Source organism: Epinephelus moara, chromosome 16, assembly GCF_006386435.1.
Source record: "Epinephelus moara isolate mb chromosome 16, YSFRI_EMoa_1.0, whole genome shotgun sequence".
In the NCBI taxonomy this organism is placed as follows: Eukaryota; Metazoa; Chordata; class Actinopteri; order Perciformes; family Serranidae; genus Epinephelus; species Epinephelus moara.
The window spans coordinates 18,165,731-18,182,564 of NC_065521.1; the positions used below are offsets into that span (position 1 = coordinate 18,165,731).

Genomic DNA, 16,834 nt, shown 5'->3' on the forward strand with positions numbered 1-16,834 from the left:
GTGGTATAGTAGGAGGAGGCGGAGGAGGATAAACAGGTATAGAAAATGGGAGGATATATAGTAGGAGGAGGCCTTCAATGATGGATCACAAGAGGAGTAGTGGGTGGATGTGAGAGGAAACGAGAAGTCAGCTTGTGCATCTCTGAGTGAGAATGACTCCCTGCGAATGAGAAGAGAACGCTTTTTACCCTGTACTGTAAAACACTACACTATCAGCCAGAACACTGTCAGTCGCTACTGAGCTGCGTTTCACTGTAAGCTGTTAACCCTCAGGTGGATTCAAAGGGAAATTGGTCGGATTGTTTTACAACACAAAACAGGACATTGGTCACTTGTTTCCCCAGTGACAGATCATGGAAAAGCAACTTCCACATTCCAGTGTATTTTTCTTCTTAAGTAAAGACAAAGAGATAACAGCAAGCATGGTGGGAGAAGGATTCAGAACTCAATGTGCAGAAAACTGGTCCCTGTCAGACTTCTGTATCATATATTCATTCATTTTCCGTAACCGCTTATCCTGTTAGGGGTCGAGGGGGGCTGGAGCCTATCCCAGCTGACCTTGGGCAAGAGGCGGGGTACACCCTGGACAGATCGCCAGACTATCACAGGGCTGACACATGGAGACAGACAACCATTCACATTCACACTTACAGCCAATTTAGAGTCACCAATTAACCTGCATGTCTTTGGATGGGGGGAGGAAGCCGGAGTACCCTCAGAAAATCTACGCTGACATGGGGAGAGCATGCAAACTCCACAAAGAAGCGCTCCCCCACCCCAAGGTTCAAACCCCACCCACCCTGGGTTCAAACCTGGAACCCTATTGCTCTAAGGTATTTTAGTGCCATGGATGAATAATGGCTCAGGATGTAGTGGCATCTAGAGATGAGGTTGCAGCTGTAGCTTCTCCCATGTACCACATATGTAGGAAAACTACGATGGCCGACATGAAACATGAATGGCCCTATTTAAAGCAGTGTTTGATTTGTACATTCTGGGCTATTGTAGAAACAACATGGCGGACTCTGTGGGAGAAAACCACAGGTCTCATTTATAAACATTGCACACGCACATAGCGAGGCCTGAAAAAGGCGTACACCACTTCCACGCAAAAGTTTTGATCTGTAAAAACAGACTTGATAGGAGAAACTTTGACCCATGCTTACAGACATTTTGGAGACAGGAAATTGGCGATGCAGATGGTGAGGTGGAAGCCTGATTGTAGAAATTGTTGAATATTTTTTGGCCATTTTTTACTTTTGTAGATTTTTTGTATGGATCCTACACATTGTTTTCCATATGAGACCCCAGTTCCCCTCCAAGTGTGTCGAGCTTTGAAGCCAATTTTCATAGTGGCCAAACGGTGGAATGACGCCTTCCATGTACATCTCTTGATGCCACTGGGCCCAAAAAGAATTTTTTCCATAGACTTACATGATGAATGAGACATCTGTGAATCAGTGGCTACATTTTTTTTGAGCACCACAAGCCCTGAGAAATGACTCAACTTCCTAAAAGAATTTGATTCATTCTGTCTGGTAACATTTGGAGAGTCCAGAAGAACTGTACAATTAAAAGATTTTATCCCCATTCACGTTAGCGTAGTGCTAAACCAGAAGTTAGCCTTTCATCTGGCATACGTCTTTAGTGCAGTGGTTCCCAACTGGTCCAGCCATGGGGTCGAAATTTCTCCTTAGTCATTATTAGGTCAAGGTCCACACAGTCTAATACATTCAGCACCATATTTCTGTTTGGACATGTTGTCAAGCTAGTTTGCTGTCTCTGTCAATAAACTGTCCATTACCTCTCACTCGACAGCAGGAAACGGCACCTCAAAATAAAAGCTCTGTGCTGGAAATTCACTGTACTTAAAGGAGCAATAAGCGAAATTCATCATTTCTAGATTGAAGGAATTAAAAAATTACTATGTGAAGAACTACAGGTGTAATTTCATCTGGAGTATAGCATGACCTCACACACCCTCTCTCTGTGTTGATCTCCAGCCCCTTGTTTACAAGAGCCCTTGGCCCTCCCTCCCTATAAAAGGCTAAAGCCAGTGAGCAATGGCAGCGCGTATTTTTGAAGTGAAATGGCAGAGTCAAATGTCTGTTTTAATTAGTGTTACAGTAACGTTAGGCACATGTCGCTATGTCGATTCAATTAAATTTAATGTCACAATTGTAGCATGGGTTAATGTCCGGAGCTTGAGTTATTAGCGCTCTGTCCCAGCAATGGGTCAGGCATTACGGCTGTGTTAGGTGAGTAGCCCGGCAGCCCAGCTAACATTTGCAATTAGCATTGTAAAATGTAGCCCGACGGGCACCCTGGCGGGCTGTGTTTAGCTATTTCCCTGCCTACTTCAATGATGATGGTACCTGTAATAAATGTAATACATTTGCTGAGATGGAGGCGAGGCTCAGTGATTAGAAGAGCTGGTAGAAGCGCTCCATAGCTGTAAGTTACTCAAGTAGCCGTAGTAGCTCTAGTGCTAACTCCAGGAGCTAACGCTAACGTCCCTACTCTTCGGCTCACCGAGAAGAGTAGGGACGTTAGCGTGGCAGCCGACTAGTGCTAACGCTAACAGGAAAGCAGGGAAATAGCTAAACACAGCAGAGACTGAGAGTGAGTAAAAGACATCGCTAACTGCTAAACTAAGCTAAACTTGGCGAGTGAATCCGGGGCTAACCGGTGAAAACATTGTTATGAATATTATTTACCATTTCTGCCAATAGTTCAATCCTACTGGACCTTTAAGGTTGTGCTAATTATAATGCAGCTTTATGTATAGCAATGCATCATATTCTATACGGTGTCCTGTGAGAACCATGTATCTGTAATAAGTCCACTTTTTCAGCTTTCTGACAATTCATTTTCGTGCTTTTTTTATGGTTTACTTGGGTTAAGGAGTAGAATTTTCTCTCCAGTCCTTCAGTCTATTAAAAAAAAAAAGTAAATTAAAAATTGAATGGAAAACTGGACAGGTAGGGCATGAAAAATTGCAATCTGAGAAGTAACCACAGCTGTCAGATCAATGTAGTGGAGTTAAAAGTAAAATGGGCTTTTGAGATGGCGTGAAGAAGTAAAAAGTTGCATAAAATAGAAAAAAGGTAAACTACAAGTGCACCAAAATGTGTACTTAAACACAGTATTTAAGTAATGTAGCTACTCCAGTTACATTCCAGTACTGGTGCTTGGTACATTTCAGTATTTTCATCAGCCACTTGAGGAGCAGAGCATGCTGAAACTGCTGTTATCCACGTTGCTGCACTCTGACAGGGCTACACCCAAATGGTGTCATAACACGTCATGAACAGATGCTACACACCAGCTACATCTCTTTGGACAGTTAATGGCACAAAGACTGCAACACAATGTGCAGACATGTTGGACACACAAACACATCACTGGGGTTTGAATGTGACACTGAAACACAAGAGGCAACTTGTTGGAACCACAGTGGTTCACCTCAATCACAGCTTTAGTATTATGGTTATTCATTACTTATTAACAGCGTCTACTCTCTGCTCTGCTGAGGGGGAAAGACTGAGGCTCTCTGGAGAGACATTAAGAGCGAAACCAGAGTCAAAGGGGAAGGAAGGAAGTTCGTCACTGCCTACTCCACCCAAAACTGGTGGCCGGGCATCATGTAAGACACACCGCTGCCTCTGGTGCAACACTTGTGGAGGAATGAGCTGGAGGGAAGCAGCTGAGGGCGACGACACAACTCCCTGTTTCTTCCTCTTGCTGTGTCCCCCTCTCTCCTCGCTCCTTGCTCCTCCGGCTGCCGGCCGGAGAGGTGTAGCGCGCAGCACTGCTCAACTGCCGGCTTTATATACCGCTCTATTTTTAGCTCCTCGCGAGCCAACTATATTTAACCAATATGAGCTCATCGCCCGGCTAGCTTGTCCAATGGGATGAGAGGAAGAAGAAGGGGGCCGTCCAATGGGAGGAAGCGAGAGGGGAGAGGGGGCGGGTTACAAGAGAGCCTATCATGTGCAGTGAAACAGACAGCGGAGCGAGGAAGGAAAACAGGAAAGACGTCTCACTCTGCTGCTTTTCCAAGGCCACATAAACCTTTGATATTAGAGACACAGAATCCTGGCAATTTTCAAGGTAATTTTTCCACAAGAAAACTAATTTTCTCACACAGGGTTTCATTTAACAAGCAAAAGGCATTAAGGCTTTCTGATGATATTAAGAGTGATGGACATGTTCATTTCAATAATAATAAACAGCTATTTTGTTGGCATTCAACAAAACAAATGCCACAGTCTGCCAAAGCCAGGCTGTGGCCATTCCCTGTGGGTGTCTGTGTTTCAAAGCTGGCCTGGTCCCTTTTTCAGATCTCTCCCCTTTGAAGTCTGCACCACAAGGCTGAGTGTGTCATGGCGGGTGACAAGTCCAGAGGCTTCTATAAATGTGGCTATATTTGGCCTGGATTTGCAGGACAAAACTGTGTGTTTGTCGTCTTCATTTTCCCAAAAAAACATTATGCACCATCAGTCAGTGCTGATTTAAGATGATGCTGAAGGTAAGCCCATATTTGCCTTTGAGGTGGATGCACCCCAGAATACATTCCCATTTGTTTCAATAAAGGCTGAGCAAAAAGCATCACTTCCTGTCATGAAAAAAAAAACAAATTTCATTGAGAGTAAAGTGACAGTGATGGCTGTTATTCATCTTTAAAATAGACGATCTTTGGTAATAACTTTGGGTCGGACTGGCTGCTCTGTCTGAAGTGTGTTTTTTGTTATGACTTTGGAGTAAGGCTATGACAAGGATTGCCCATGATTGTGAGTCATCCATACACCCACCTATTCTGTTGTTTCCCAGAGTTTTATTTTTAGGCTGTCCACACCGAAACATAACGCCCAGTGACCCATGTGTCCTGTTCTTCTGGTGGGACAGGAGTTTATTCTCACCATGACTCATTTTACTTGAAAAAAAGAAAGAAAAACAAACAAACAAAACTAAAACAAAACACTGGTTTGTGTTTCCCACTGTCGTCTGCAAAAATCACCTCTTATTTAACTTCTCAGGCTTATTGAGATCTGTGCAAATGTTCATACTTTACTGTAGCTTCTCAACTGGCTACCGTTTGGCACCAAGCGCGCTCCCGTCAGCCGCGCCCCCACACAAAAGGTTCCAACACATCATAACGGGAGCGCGTAGGACGGTCAGACCCACTCCCTCCAAAACACACACTCCACCCTGTCATAAACTCCATCACAGCTGCTAAAGACTTTAAACACAAACGGCTCTTTTGGATCAAACCTGATTGGCCAGTATGGAAAATATAATGACATCAAATAGCACAGCTAGTTTACAGGAGTGATAGGCTACTACAGAATAACTAGGTTATGTATTCTTCTCTGTTACCACTGAAATACTTACCACAGGAGATTAAAAATATAGCCCATCAGAAAATAAGAATTACTGTCACTGAGCCGCATAACCACATTAGGCTGCAGTGGGTGGATTAAGATGATTTGTCATTAGAGATCATTTCTGAAATCACAGAGGGCTGATGGAAAAGGAAAATCCTTTGTGTGCTGGTGCCTGTCATTTTTTGCATATTCCATGTTACATTTTTGAGGCAAAAATATAACACAGTATATAAATAATTAGATGACGATAAGGGTGTATAGGCCTAAAAATGTGTCATCTATGTATTTCCCACCACCCATTTAATGGAGGACAGTCTCTTAAAATCTCAATTTTGGCTTGTGTGGTTCACAGCAGGTAAAATGAATTAGGACCTAGAATTAATTCAAGAGAAGCTGCTATCCAAAGTGTCTTTTCAGGCCTCCTTTCATCTGCAAAAGCCACTGAAGGCTGAGCAGCAGCATTGAGATTTAGATCAGTATTTTATCTTAGTTTTTCCAGAGCAAAATAAAAATAATCAAGACAAGTAAAAGCCATCTCCACATTCAACAGCTATTAATTTATTTGAAATGTCTTGAATATATCTAATATAGCCTTTATGTCTTCCCTCTCCTACAGTCATGAGCAACAGTATGGTGAATTTACACAATCTTACACTGGCCTCTCGTGGTGTATGGCTGTTATTACATCTTAGGTGTACCACTCAGTCAGAGTTTTTAACAGTTGCTTCTCCTCTACTTTGACGCTACAACACTCACAGACACAGAAGGTTGTTGTCCTAAAATATTTTGTCCATTTTGTGCAAGCAGAAAGACTCCTAACTTTAGCAAAGAGACAAATTTACACAGCAACGAACCAAGTCTCGCTGGAAGTTTATAGTCTCAGAGAGTATCGCGAGATGCAGAGGCGAGATCTCAATCAGGTGAGCGGCGGGAAGAAACGTAAGATGGCAGCACAGTCTCACCTGTGTGACGGAATTTGTACACCAGACAGTTTATTTAGTAGACACAGAGGCCACGGACTATAACCACAATTTGGTAAGGGTTTGGTTGTCCCAGTTTGTTATGTTGGACTATTTTTTGGTAACCCAAATCTCTCCCTTTCAGCCACTGACATTGAAATTACCGTGATTAACCTGTTTAATTAACTCTCAAACAGCCGTGTGCTAGCTAACAGCTACAGTATTAGCCTAACAGAGGTCTACTACCTGCCCCAAATAATGACAGGTTCATATGTTTTTTGAAAGGACTGTTATTTATGTGCTGCAAAGTGCTATTGTGGCAGGTAGTTAACTCTTAATTAACCAGGGTAAGAAAATATGTATAGGAAATATTACAATTTAAGCTGTCTCATCATTGCAAGTTGCTGTCACTCATCTCTAATAACATAACACCTGTGTCATTTGAAGGCATCAACATTTTAAGTCACCAGGATGTGGGGTTCAACAACTTATAAATCCCACTGTTATGGTATGGACCTGTTACATAAAACTTAAGAAAAACTCAAGCTTAATGTCAAAGAATAATCTCTCTCATCTTTTGTCTTCTTGATACTGATATCAACCATGACTATCATACACACACACTGTGAATTAGTGACATTAGGGTTCATATCAGCCTCAAAAGGGGGGCGCGGACCTCATGAAACTAAACAAACCCAACAACAAGATGACAATGAGCGCTCATTAAATGATCCATTTATACTCAACCCACGAAACACAGGGAATGTGCATGAGTAAATGGATGTCTGTGTGTGGTTTGCAGAGAATAGCAGCGGTAGGATCTGAGACCAGTAATGATCCCAGCAGCCAAAGCTCACGCACTAATTGACTAATTGACGTCACTTGTCAGAGAGAAATCAGAGGCTTCTTGTTCAGGCTAGCTGGGAGGTTGTTAGTTGTAATTAACAAGCTGACTGATCAGGTGAGATTGGGGAAGAGCTTTTAATTATCCTGTCTTCATTACCCGAGAGTTTAAGAGGTTCTTGTAAGTCAGTTTTATGGCTAAAGGGAGGAAGATTAAAGTGTCATTTGGGGTTTTAAAGTGACAACACTGTGCTTCGTGTTTGTCTTTTCCTTGTCTTCTCCTCAGAGATGTGATGCACATGGCGATTTCAGCAAAAGGAGCCCCATATAGATCAAACTGCCAAGAAGAATCTGCATCTGAGGTAGTACTGTTGAGTGGTGATCATTTCTTGATAATAGCAATGACATGATTACAAAACACCCCACAAGAGTCAGTAATGGTGACTTATTGACTCACATGTTCAAATGATGACTTCAGCATCCGGTGTTTCCTGCTTTGCTATTACAGTTATTGCAAAATGCCAAAATGTCAAACCAAACTTTTGCACTTTTAACCTTTTACTAGTCAGGTTTTCCCAACATTCAGAATCTCAACAGAAAAGCAAACATGAACATAAAAGAACTCAAACATTTCTTGTTCCCTTATAGGCCTACTGAGTTTTCTGGATCTTTTCGAAGGAAAGAGCAGCACACCCTCTGCGTAATGCCTCAGAGTAATCTGCATTAAAATAGCTTAGATTTTGTAACTGTCTTATCACCAACTGATTAAACACACAGGTCATTCAGACTGGGCTGGACTGACTGGACTAAATTTTTCCATATTGATATTGCGACAAAATCATAGGATTGACTATTGGTTCTTTCACAAAATATTTACGCAATTAGATTTTTTTGTTAATGTGGATATAATGACTAAGTGGGTAAAAGCAAATAATAGAACAGCTACAACAGTCTGGAAAGTTCAGAAACTTACATAATTTTATTGTAATACAGCCTTTAAAACCAGGAACACATGATATTATAATACCCAAAATCTAAGACGATATCTAGTCTCTCATCACCACATCAATATAGTAATGATATATTTCCTCAGCCCATTCCAACTGTTACATTTGCAGTTTTAAACATAAAGTATTATGTAGGTCTTTCTGTTAAAAATGATCTGTTGCACAGGATGGGTGAATTTTGTCACCAGTTTGTTTAAGATATGTAAAAGAGCTGTCCTTGGTGGCATAGACAGTGATTAAATTAACAAATAAAACCCAAAGCAACATCCTCTACAGAAAATTAAAATGAGCAAAGTCACAATGCTATGCACATTGTTTAATTGACAGGTGATCCTGAAATCCGGAGGGCCACAATAGAAACACCGCAGCAATGACAGGTAAGCAGTAAAGAGAAATATCACTACTAATGATGGTTCAGTCATGAAACTCTTTAGGGAATGATGGAGTTGTACTGAGCTACAGAACAGCACTTGTGTACAACAGAAGCATTTAATGTTAATTATTAAAACATGAAGCTCCATTAGCATCTCGCTCAAGGTCACTCCAGCTGGGCACCGTGCCATCATTGGAGGAGGGCTAGTCAGTCTGTATAACCACGAGGCGACTTCTTCCTCTTCGTCTGTTCAATAATTAGATAACTTAATTAACGAGCGGGTTTCACCAGATTTGCCCTGATCCAATTAAAAGCAGTGTAAGGTTGTGTAAACATCAGGTTACAGTACTTCTAATTATAAACTGCTGGGTCATATTTAAAAAAAAAACTCTACTAATTACACAATAGCAAACAAGTGTGAAGAATAAATCATTTACAAATCAGAAATCCTTAGAGTCTATACGTGTTCATTTGCACGCAACCTAAATTCATTATTTATCCCAGAGAATGAATAAATTGTCCCCGTTAGCCTGTGATTGAACTTGAAGCTGGTGAAAAATTCAGCCTGTGCTGCCGTACCCCAGTGAGCCACTATCTAATGAAAATAACTGAGCAAGAACCAAAGCACAGACTTTAATGATTGCATTTGGGTTGGGAGTGGAAACTGAGAAAATAATGAGAAAGAGGAAAGAGACTCAAGAAGAGACTTTGGTACAGAGAAAGTGAAGGAGAAGGTTTGTTTTAGAATTGATTTTATGATCGTACTCATGAATACAAAAATAACTACTACAAACCTGGGTCAAAATATTACACTTTTTTTTTGTTTAATTGATGACCCAATATAAAGATTAGAAAAAATATACACTGGATAAAAGTTACCACAGTTTTTGGGTTTACTTTATGACCCAGTAGAAATGTAAATATGTCATTGTTAGTGGGTCAAAACAACCCCATATTTGTATGGCTCAATAACCCAATAGAAAGTAATAACACAAAAGTGGGTCACAATAACTCATTTGCTTGGTGTGATTTGTTTCCCAGTGGTTTCTCTGCTTATTGGCACTGGTTAAACTTTCCCCAGTACTGGGTCAGTGCTAGACTGGGTACCATGACTGACCCAAATTGGATTAAAATTGCCCCATTATTTTCCACTGTGTACTTTTAATGCACTTTATGGCTTGGCCTCAGATAATATCTTTTGTGTCAGCACCCTCTTATCAACCTGCACACAGTCTGAGGTCCTGAGACAGGAGCATGTTGGTTTTCTCATGGCAAGACTCAAGGCTTTCACACACTGGGGGTGTGACGACTAAACGACACAAAAATGCGAAATACTTAGCTGCATCAAAGGTATTGATATCAGTGTAACACCATACTCTGTGGTGTGTTAGATTCTGTGACTCAGCACCAGACCCTTTTAAGAAATCAGTGTTTTGTGAGTTTTTGAGTGATTAGGATTTGCGTTGAGGGGCTAGGTCACAGACTCTGAGTGGTTATAGAATTTAGTGTAACACTGCCAGCAATGCAAATTGATGACAGTTGCAACAGGTCTGCCATTATTGTGAGGTTGTAACGTGACATCCGTTTGGCACAATATGATTGGTTGATGCCTTTATTCACAGTGCAAAAGCTCTAGACATGAGACTTAATCGTAAGGGGAAAAAATGCTCCCGGTGTGTAATATATATAAGAATAAAGGGTTTGCTGTTGGGCACCTCAACTTTAATCTGCTGGACAAACTTTATTCTTGTATTTCCGAAAAACCAACTTTCATTGAAAGCCTTTTTTATTATTTTATTTTAATTGCGAACACGTCCAATTCTAATACATGTCCATCTGTGTATGTAGGTTCAGATTACTTTTCTTATGGTTGCTTTTTTGATCTTTGTTCGTAAAGTTTAGTTAATTTTCTTATTGTTGTTATTGTTTCATTGTTTGTGTGCCCTCTGTAAAGCTCAGAGTAATCACTGGTGCTGATAGGTGTTATATGTTATAAAGAAAGTAGGGGAAAGAGAAGAGTAAGTGGGAGAGTATGTGCAAAAGAAAAAATGGTGAAGGCGAGGAAGTGAGAGAATGAGAGTGAGAAAATGGGAGTAAAGATGAAAGCTGATTTGTCTCTCTCATTTCCACTTTAACTAGGTTTTCCCTGAGCAGTGAATAGGCGTGCGTGCCTGCGTTTGTGTGTGTGCAGGGTGGCCACAATGATCTGGGATCCTGCTCCCTCCGCCTCCCAGAGAGAGAGAGAGAGAGAGAGAGAGAGAGAGAGAAAGAGAGTGAGCAGTCACATGCAGAGAGGAGCCAGGACGAGAGACAGAACAGAAGAGAGCTGTCAAGCTGCGAGGAGGCAGCGGAGAGACGACTTAGTTTTTTCTTGGAATACATTTTCCCTCCATCTCTGAAGCCCACACACACACTCAGAAAATATAAACACACAAACACACAGATGGTAAAGTGTGTGTGTGAGTGCTGCTGTTAGGAGCGGTGAATTATTTTCAGGATCTGGACTTACTCAAGCATGACTCAAGACTGTTTGGATTCAGCATCTCTGTGACTTGGTCTTGTGTTTTTAACAGTGCAACACTTCGGACTAAGAGCGTGCATCCCTGTGTGTGTGAGTGTGTGTTTGGATTCAGCACTTCACTTGAATGCAACACTGAGATCTTGACACTTTGTTAGTTGCCTGACTTTGTGAGATTGGGCTCACACTTGGACTCAGTGTGCGTTTGTGTGTGAGAGGAGGAGGATGTGTTGGCCGGTGACAGCCGTCCTGCTTGCCCACCTCGGGGCTACCTTAACGGGGGCGTGGAGAGCATCTCAACCAAGACTGCAGTTCACACACTCTGGTAAGAGGCTTTTTGTTTTTAGTGGTTCAAGTCTTTTTTTCTGCTCTTACTGTCTAATACATCTGTCCTGATCTGCTTCTCATTCACACACACACATGCAGGTGATGGGAATCGTGCACCTTCTTCTCATTTCTCTCTTTTCTTCCTTTCCAGTTCTATTACTGCCCACACACTCTTATGCGATATGTTGAATGCAAATGATAACTTGCCTTTCTGTCTCTCTATCCATTTGGTTTCTTTCCCACACTGTCTCACTTCCTCCATCTCTGTAATCACCTGTGCTGAATACATCTTCCTCCAGCAGTCAAGTTGGGCTGTGAAAGCCTCATCTTTAGCCCACCACACTTTCTACTCTCACCATGAAGTCTGGCCAGATGAGGCATTATTTAAGTACTCATTTTGTCTCTTTAACACACTCATCATGGAGAAATGTTGGGAATGGAGTGCCCCCCCCCCCCTAAATATTCAGCATTAAAACTGGTTACAGCATATTACAGTGAGAGCAGCTGTCAACACCTTACAGGAAAAATTCTACCTCATTCTAACTTGGGTCTGATTTTCACAGACCATCACTTTATCCATCACTTCTTCCAGTTACAATAACATTGTAAAGTAATCGTGTAGATCTGGAGACACAATCACATCACTATAACAAAGTCAGACGGGATAAGAAACACAAGTCAGACAATCAGACGGGTTGTAACAAAGACAATAGTGTAGCCAGATTGTCTAAACTACATTATATGTAAGTAAAACTGACCTGAAATGTTGCTTTTATTCTCTTAATAAGCTGGAAAACTGTCTGCAACACGGAAGAGTGGGTCAAAGTTGAACGGTGAAGTCGGTCTTTAATCTGTGATGAATGTTTACAAACTACAGTTTGGATTATAGTTTTACCATCCCCCTATGTTTTCCCCTCCAAAATTTTGATCCAAAGTTTGGTTAAGCAGGGAGATTGTTTAAAACCTGTCTGGATGCCTGACTTTTTGTGTTCCTTGCCCCGCTGAACTTTTTTTAGCGATGCAGACGTGTTCCCACATCTAAGGAATTTGGTGAGTACAATGTTACTGTTACTGGTGGGAATAATGGAGAAAACTATGAAAATAAGAACTGAGATCATCCTTTCAGACTTTGTCTTACAGCGCCTTTGAAATATGAGTTACCCTGGTATATCAACAAGGCTGCAGAAAGGCTATTTTATTACCTTGAGATTTATTTTCAGTGGAAATAAAATCTTATGGCAACATCTTTGAAACACTTTAGCAATTAAGCTTCACACCCCAAAGAAATTGTCCCTGTCATCCTTGACAGGACAGACAACACCCCTCAGGATCTGAAATCAAGTGTCTATGTCTGTTAGTTTCAGTTATGGCTAACAAAGAAATAATAATCTGATGGCAGAAGTCCCAGATCCAGATCACCACCAAATTAATTATTTCTTGGCCCCGGGCCGATCTGTCCAGGCAGAGGTTGCTGAAAAAACCTGCAGACACACACAACAGAACAACGGGAAAGGGAAGCCATGATTCATTTTTACTAAGATATGAAATTTCATCTGTTTATTTAACACACACTGTGGTGGAGAACTGATTTGTGCACTGGTATTCTGATGTGTTTCACCCTTTTTTCTCAGTGTCTCAGTCTTTTTCTTTGTGCACTTGTTAGTCGCCACTCTGCAGTGCGCAGCAAAAACACATGTTGTTGAATCACAATGCCAGTGTTGAACAGGAGCACAGTCTCTCCTGTCAGTACGTTTTTGCATGGTTGAATTGGAGACGATGGGTTAAAAGTGTGCAGCTTCTAGTAGTTGTTGCCGTTTGTTTTAGGATTGTGAAAGCAGCAGTTGGGTGGGGTTTGACTCACTGGAGCATAGGAGAGAGGTTTGGTGGACACTGAGATGCCCTGGAGCATCAGTCTGCTCTTCCAATCAGGCTAGATTCAACACTTTGACCAGTGTTGGGTATAACAAACGTGACGGTCAAAAGTAATGTCAAAGCTAAGACCTACATCTTCTAATTAAAACAGGATTTGGGGTTCAATCTTTTGACCTCTCAGCCCATATTTACCATAAATCACCTTCAAATTAAAAGCTTCTTTGAGGCGTCCAGGCCTTTAGTTACGGTAAGATAAACTCATCTGCCTTTAATCATGTTTACCAGAGACACCGTCGAGTAAGAAACCAACTGATTACACGTTCTTACATAAGCCAAAACACAAAGGGTCTGTGAAGTGGATGTGATAAGGCTGAAGTCGACCAGTCGTGACCTAGAAAGTACAGAGAGAGGGAGAAGGGAAACCTTGTTGGATTCTCCCAGGTGGGAATTTAGCTCTAATGAAATCTGAATGTGAAGAGCTGCTAAAGTAGCTGCGTGTGTGTGTGTGTGTGTGTGTGTGTGTGTGTGTGTGTGTACTTACATCGAGCTGTTTTAGTTCCAGGATCTCTACCCACCTCAGTCTCTGTTGAGTATTCCACTCATGACTTTGAACAACAGAGGTTTGTGTTTGTTTGACTGTGTGTGTTTTATAGCTGCAGTATATTAAGCTTTGGAAAGACAACAAAAAGAAATGTGTGATGTGATGTGTGTAGGGATTGTGATGTCCACCATCATGCCTGTGTGTGTGTGTGTGTGTTTGTGTGTGTGCTCTTTCTCTCTCTCTGTGGGAGCTCCATGCTGTGGTCATTTCCCTTCCCATCTCCACGGAGGTTTTTCTCAGACAGAGGGAGGACATTTTTTGTCAGGGAATCGCTGTAATTAGAAAAGGATTTCAGCTCCACTTAAACACTTTGACTCTGAGTTTTTTTTTTGTTGGCATTTTAGAGACACTGTTCATTTTCCTGCATCTGTTGAACTCATTGCTGACAAGCGCTTAAAAAAACACAACATGAGAATGTTAACCAAATGATATGGGGTATGTGCAGTTTGAGATCACTAATTTGATAAACCTGTTATTAAACTGTATAATATACAATATAACAAATTATATGAAAACATAGAATATAAAGAAAAACTAAACATGGAACTGCAGAGAAATTACTACTTAATATTTTATTAACACATCAGTTCAGCAAAAAGGGGTGTTAATCTGTCACTATAATAGTGCTGTTTCACTCCACTGCCAGCAAATTCTGTAATAGTGAGACCATTTTGTAATGCATGATATTGAAATAAAACTGCACTGTATACTTCTGAAAACTATAAACCTTGTAATTAAGTTGATTTTCACATTCTAATTTCCTCTACTGGCTGAGAAACTGCTCCAACCACTGTGCTTTTGAAACATGTTCAAACCACACTGAAATCCATCAAGCAGAAAATTGGGCTTTTTTGACATAGAAAGGTTTCACCTGCCAGCAGCCATAAACTATTTTATTTAACTTACCAGCAGAAACGTCAAACTGAAGTTGTGTCCCAAGTGTGAGAAAATGTCTGATTCTAATGGGGCTTTAAATATGTACTGCGTTTACTCAGGAAGAAATGACAAAACTGTATATACGTATATATTCAGCCAGTAATAGTGGGGTGGTGTTAAAATTGATTAAAGAAGAAGGATCCATGATCCATTTTCGACTCTAGTAGTGCTATGGAGTTCCTCTTTAGTTTATCTTGTGCACAATGATGTACACCCATGTGAGAGCTATGTGACGCAATACAGTACTACGAATTGTGTCATAATACTCCACTGATCAACAGGTGGTAACACACCAAGATACACTGCAAAGTGCTGGGAGAGGGGGATGTTGAAGAGGACTACAAGCTACTAAACATGAAATGCCCTCAAAGTATACCAGCTGCTTGTAAAATGTTATTAGCAGAGGATGGTTTCGATCCATCGACCTCTGGGTTATGGGCCCAGCACGCTTCCGCTGCGCCACTCTGCTGTAAACCACCCCAGATGGAACTTGAACCCACAATCCCTGGCTTAGGAGGCCAGTGCCTTATCCAATAGGCCACTGGGGCTTGATGTAAGGCCACCAACAATAGGTCTACCAGAAACATTGTCTTTAAACAATACGACAGTGGCTCCTGAGGTCACCATGGTAGTGGCAGAGGTGACACAATGTAACTCACAGTGATATTGGCTTGGGCTGGAGACAGAGTGCTTTATCCAATAGGCCACGGGGGCCTCATAGAACACAAGCTGACCAGTTTTGTTAAGACACAGTAGCCCTCTTTACAAAGCAATCGCACGAGAGGGCTGCTACAAAGTCCCCTAAATGGATTGGAAAGCCAGATAACAGCCAGATAACAGCCAGACTAACTTGGTATATCTTTGAGATTTCAGATCCTTACCTCTAGTTGAATTACACCATTGACCCATTCAGAGGGCCTACAAATCTGGGTTTAATGATTTGTTGTGTCAGTCAGAAAGCAGTGGAAGAGACCTCCCAGTAAAACACTGTTAGCAGAGGATGGTTTCGATCCATCGACCTCTGGGTTATGGGCCCAGCACGCTTCCGCTGCACCACTCTGCTGTCAGCAACATTGGATATTGTTTACATTTAAAATGATACCTGTACATTGATTGATTACGTGAAATGTTGCTTCCGACGTAACTCATGTGGTTCCCCTGAAAACCACCAACTTTGAGATCCAACCTAGATGGTCAGTCACCCCAAATGGAACTTGAAGCCACAATCTCTGGTGTACGAGGCCAGTGCCTTATCCAGAGTCCCACTTTAGTTAACTCTGTTTGAACTACCCCATTGACATATTCAGCGTGAATACAACTGTGAATTTAGTCTATATTACCCTGTTAGTCAGAAAGCAGGGGAAGAGCCATCTGTAAGTCACTATTAGCAGAGGATGGTTTCGATCCATCGACCTCTGGGTTATGGGCCCAGCACGCTTCCGCTGCGCCACTCTGCTGTCTGTACAGTGGGAAAAATGCATGTGTTTGCCAAGCATTGAGTGTACGACTGGATAAATGAGTCTTTGATTATGCTGCATCAGTTGTGTGAGTTTGTAAATGGATGTTTTGATATGTTTTGCTGTTGTTAAATGCGGACCCTGTTTTCTGTGGAGGCATGCGGGCAAAACATTTCTCTGTTTTCTTCAGGGATTCAAGGTAACATGGCATGACTAATTGATTAACAAATGGTCATTTTGCGCATTGAGTATTCCTTTAAGTTAACCCAGCGTCACACTGGGTTCAGACATGTCAGTTGTCATGAAGAAGCCTGGCTGTTCACACCAGAAGCTCATTTCTCTGTGCTGGTCAACAAGCAATTCTGCTCCTTTGCTCTTTTCTGATTACAAGTGGAGCTTTCTTATCATAGGTAACTGCTCGCTCTCTCTTGGATACATATTTGATCATTTTTATCATATATTTAGGTTACCACTCAGTACGTTTACATGGACAGTTTAATTGTAAAATGTAAATGGTCATTCCGATTGAAAATTAAATCCGATTAAAGGGGGTG

General features: G+C 41.5%; 1 protein-coding gene and 2 non-coding genes across 5 annotated transcripts in view; 1 reads left to right on the forward strand and 2 right to left on the reverse strand.

Annotated features, from left to right (window-relative positions):
* The first annotated feature begins 7,532 nt into the window (after nt 1–7,532).
* Nucleotides 7,533–16,834, forward strand: part of sema3h (sema domain, immunoglobulin domain (Ig), short basic domain, secreted, (semaphorin) 3H) — a 76,265-nt gene continuing 66,963 nt past the window's right edge. For 2 of the 3 annotated variants that reach the window (XM_050066032.1, XM_050066033.1), the window contains exon 1: nt 10,861–11,412. In XM_050066032.1, coding sequence (XP_049921989.1) covers nt 11,313–11,412 — 100 coding nt within the window. In that variant the 5' untranslated portion in view covers nt 10,861–11,312. Of the gene's footprint in view, nt 7,552–8,523; nt 8,574–10,860; nt 11,413–16,834 lie in introns of those variants that run through there. The other variant, XM_050066034.1, reaches the window with a different exon arrangement.
* On the reverse strand, nt 15,221–15,292 carry trnam-cau (transfer RNA methionine (anticodon CAU)). Its single transcript has one exon. It is a non-coding gene; the product is annotated as a tRNA-Met (tRNA).
* Nucleotides 16,209–16,280, reverse strand: trnam-cau (transfer RNA methionine (anticodon CAU)). Its single transcript has one exon. It is a non-coding gene; the product is annotated as a tRNA-Met (tRNA).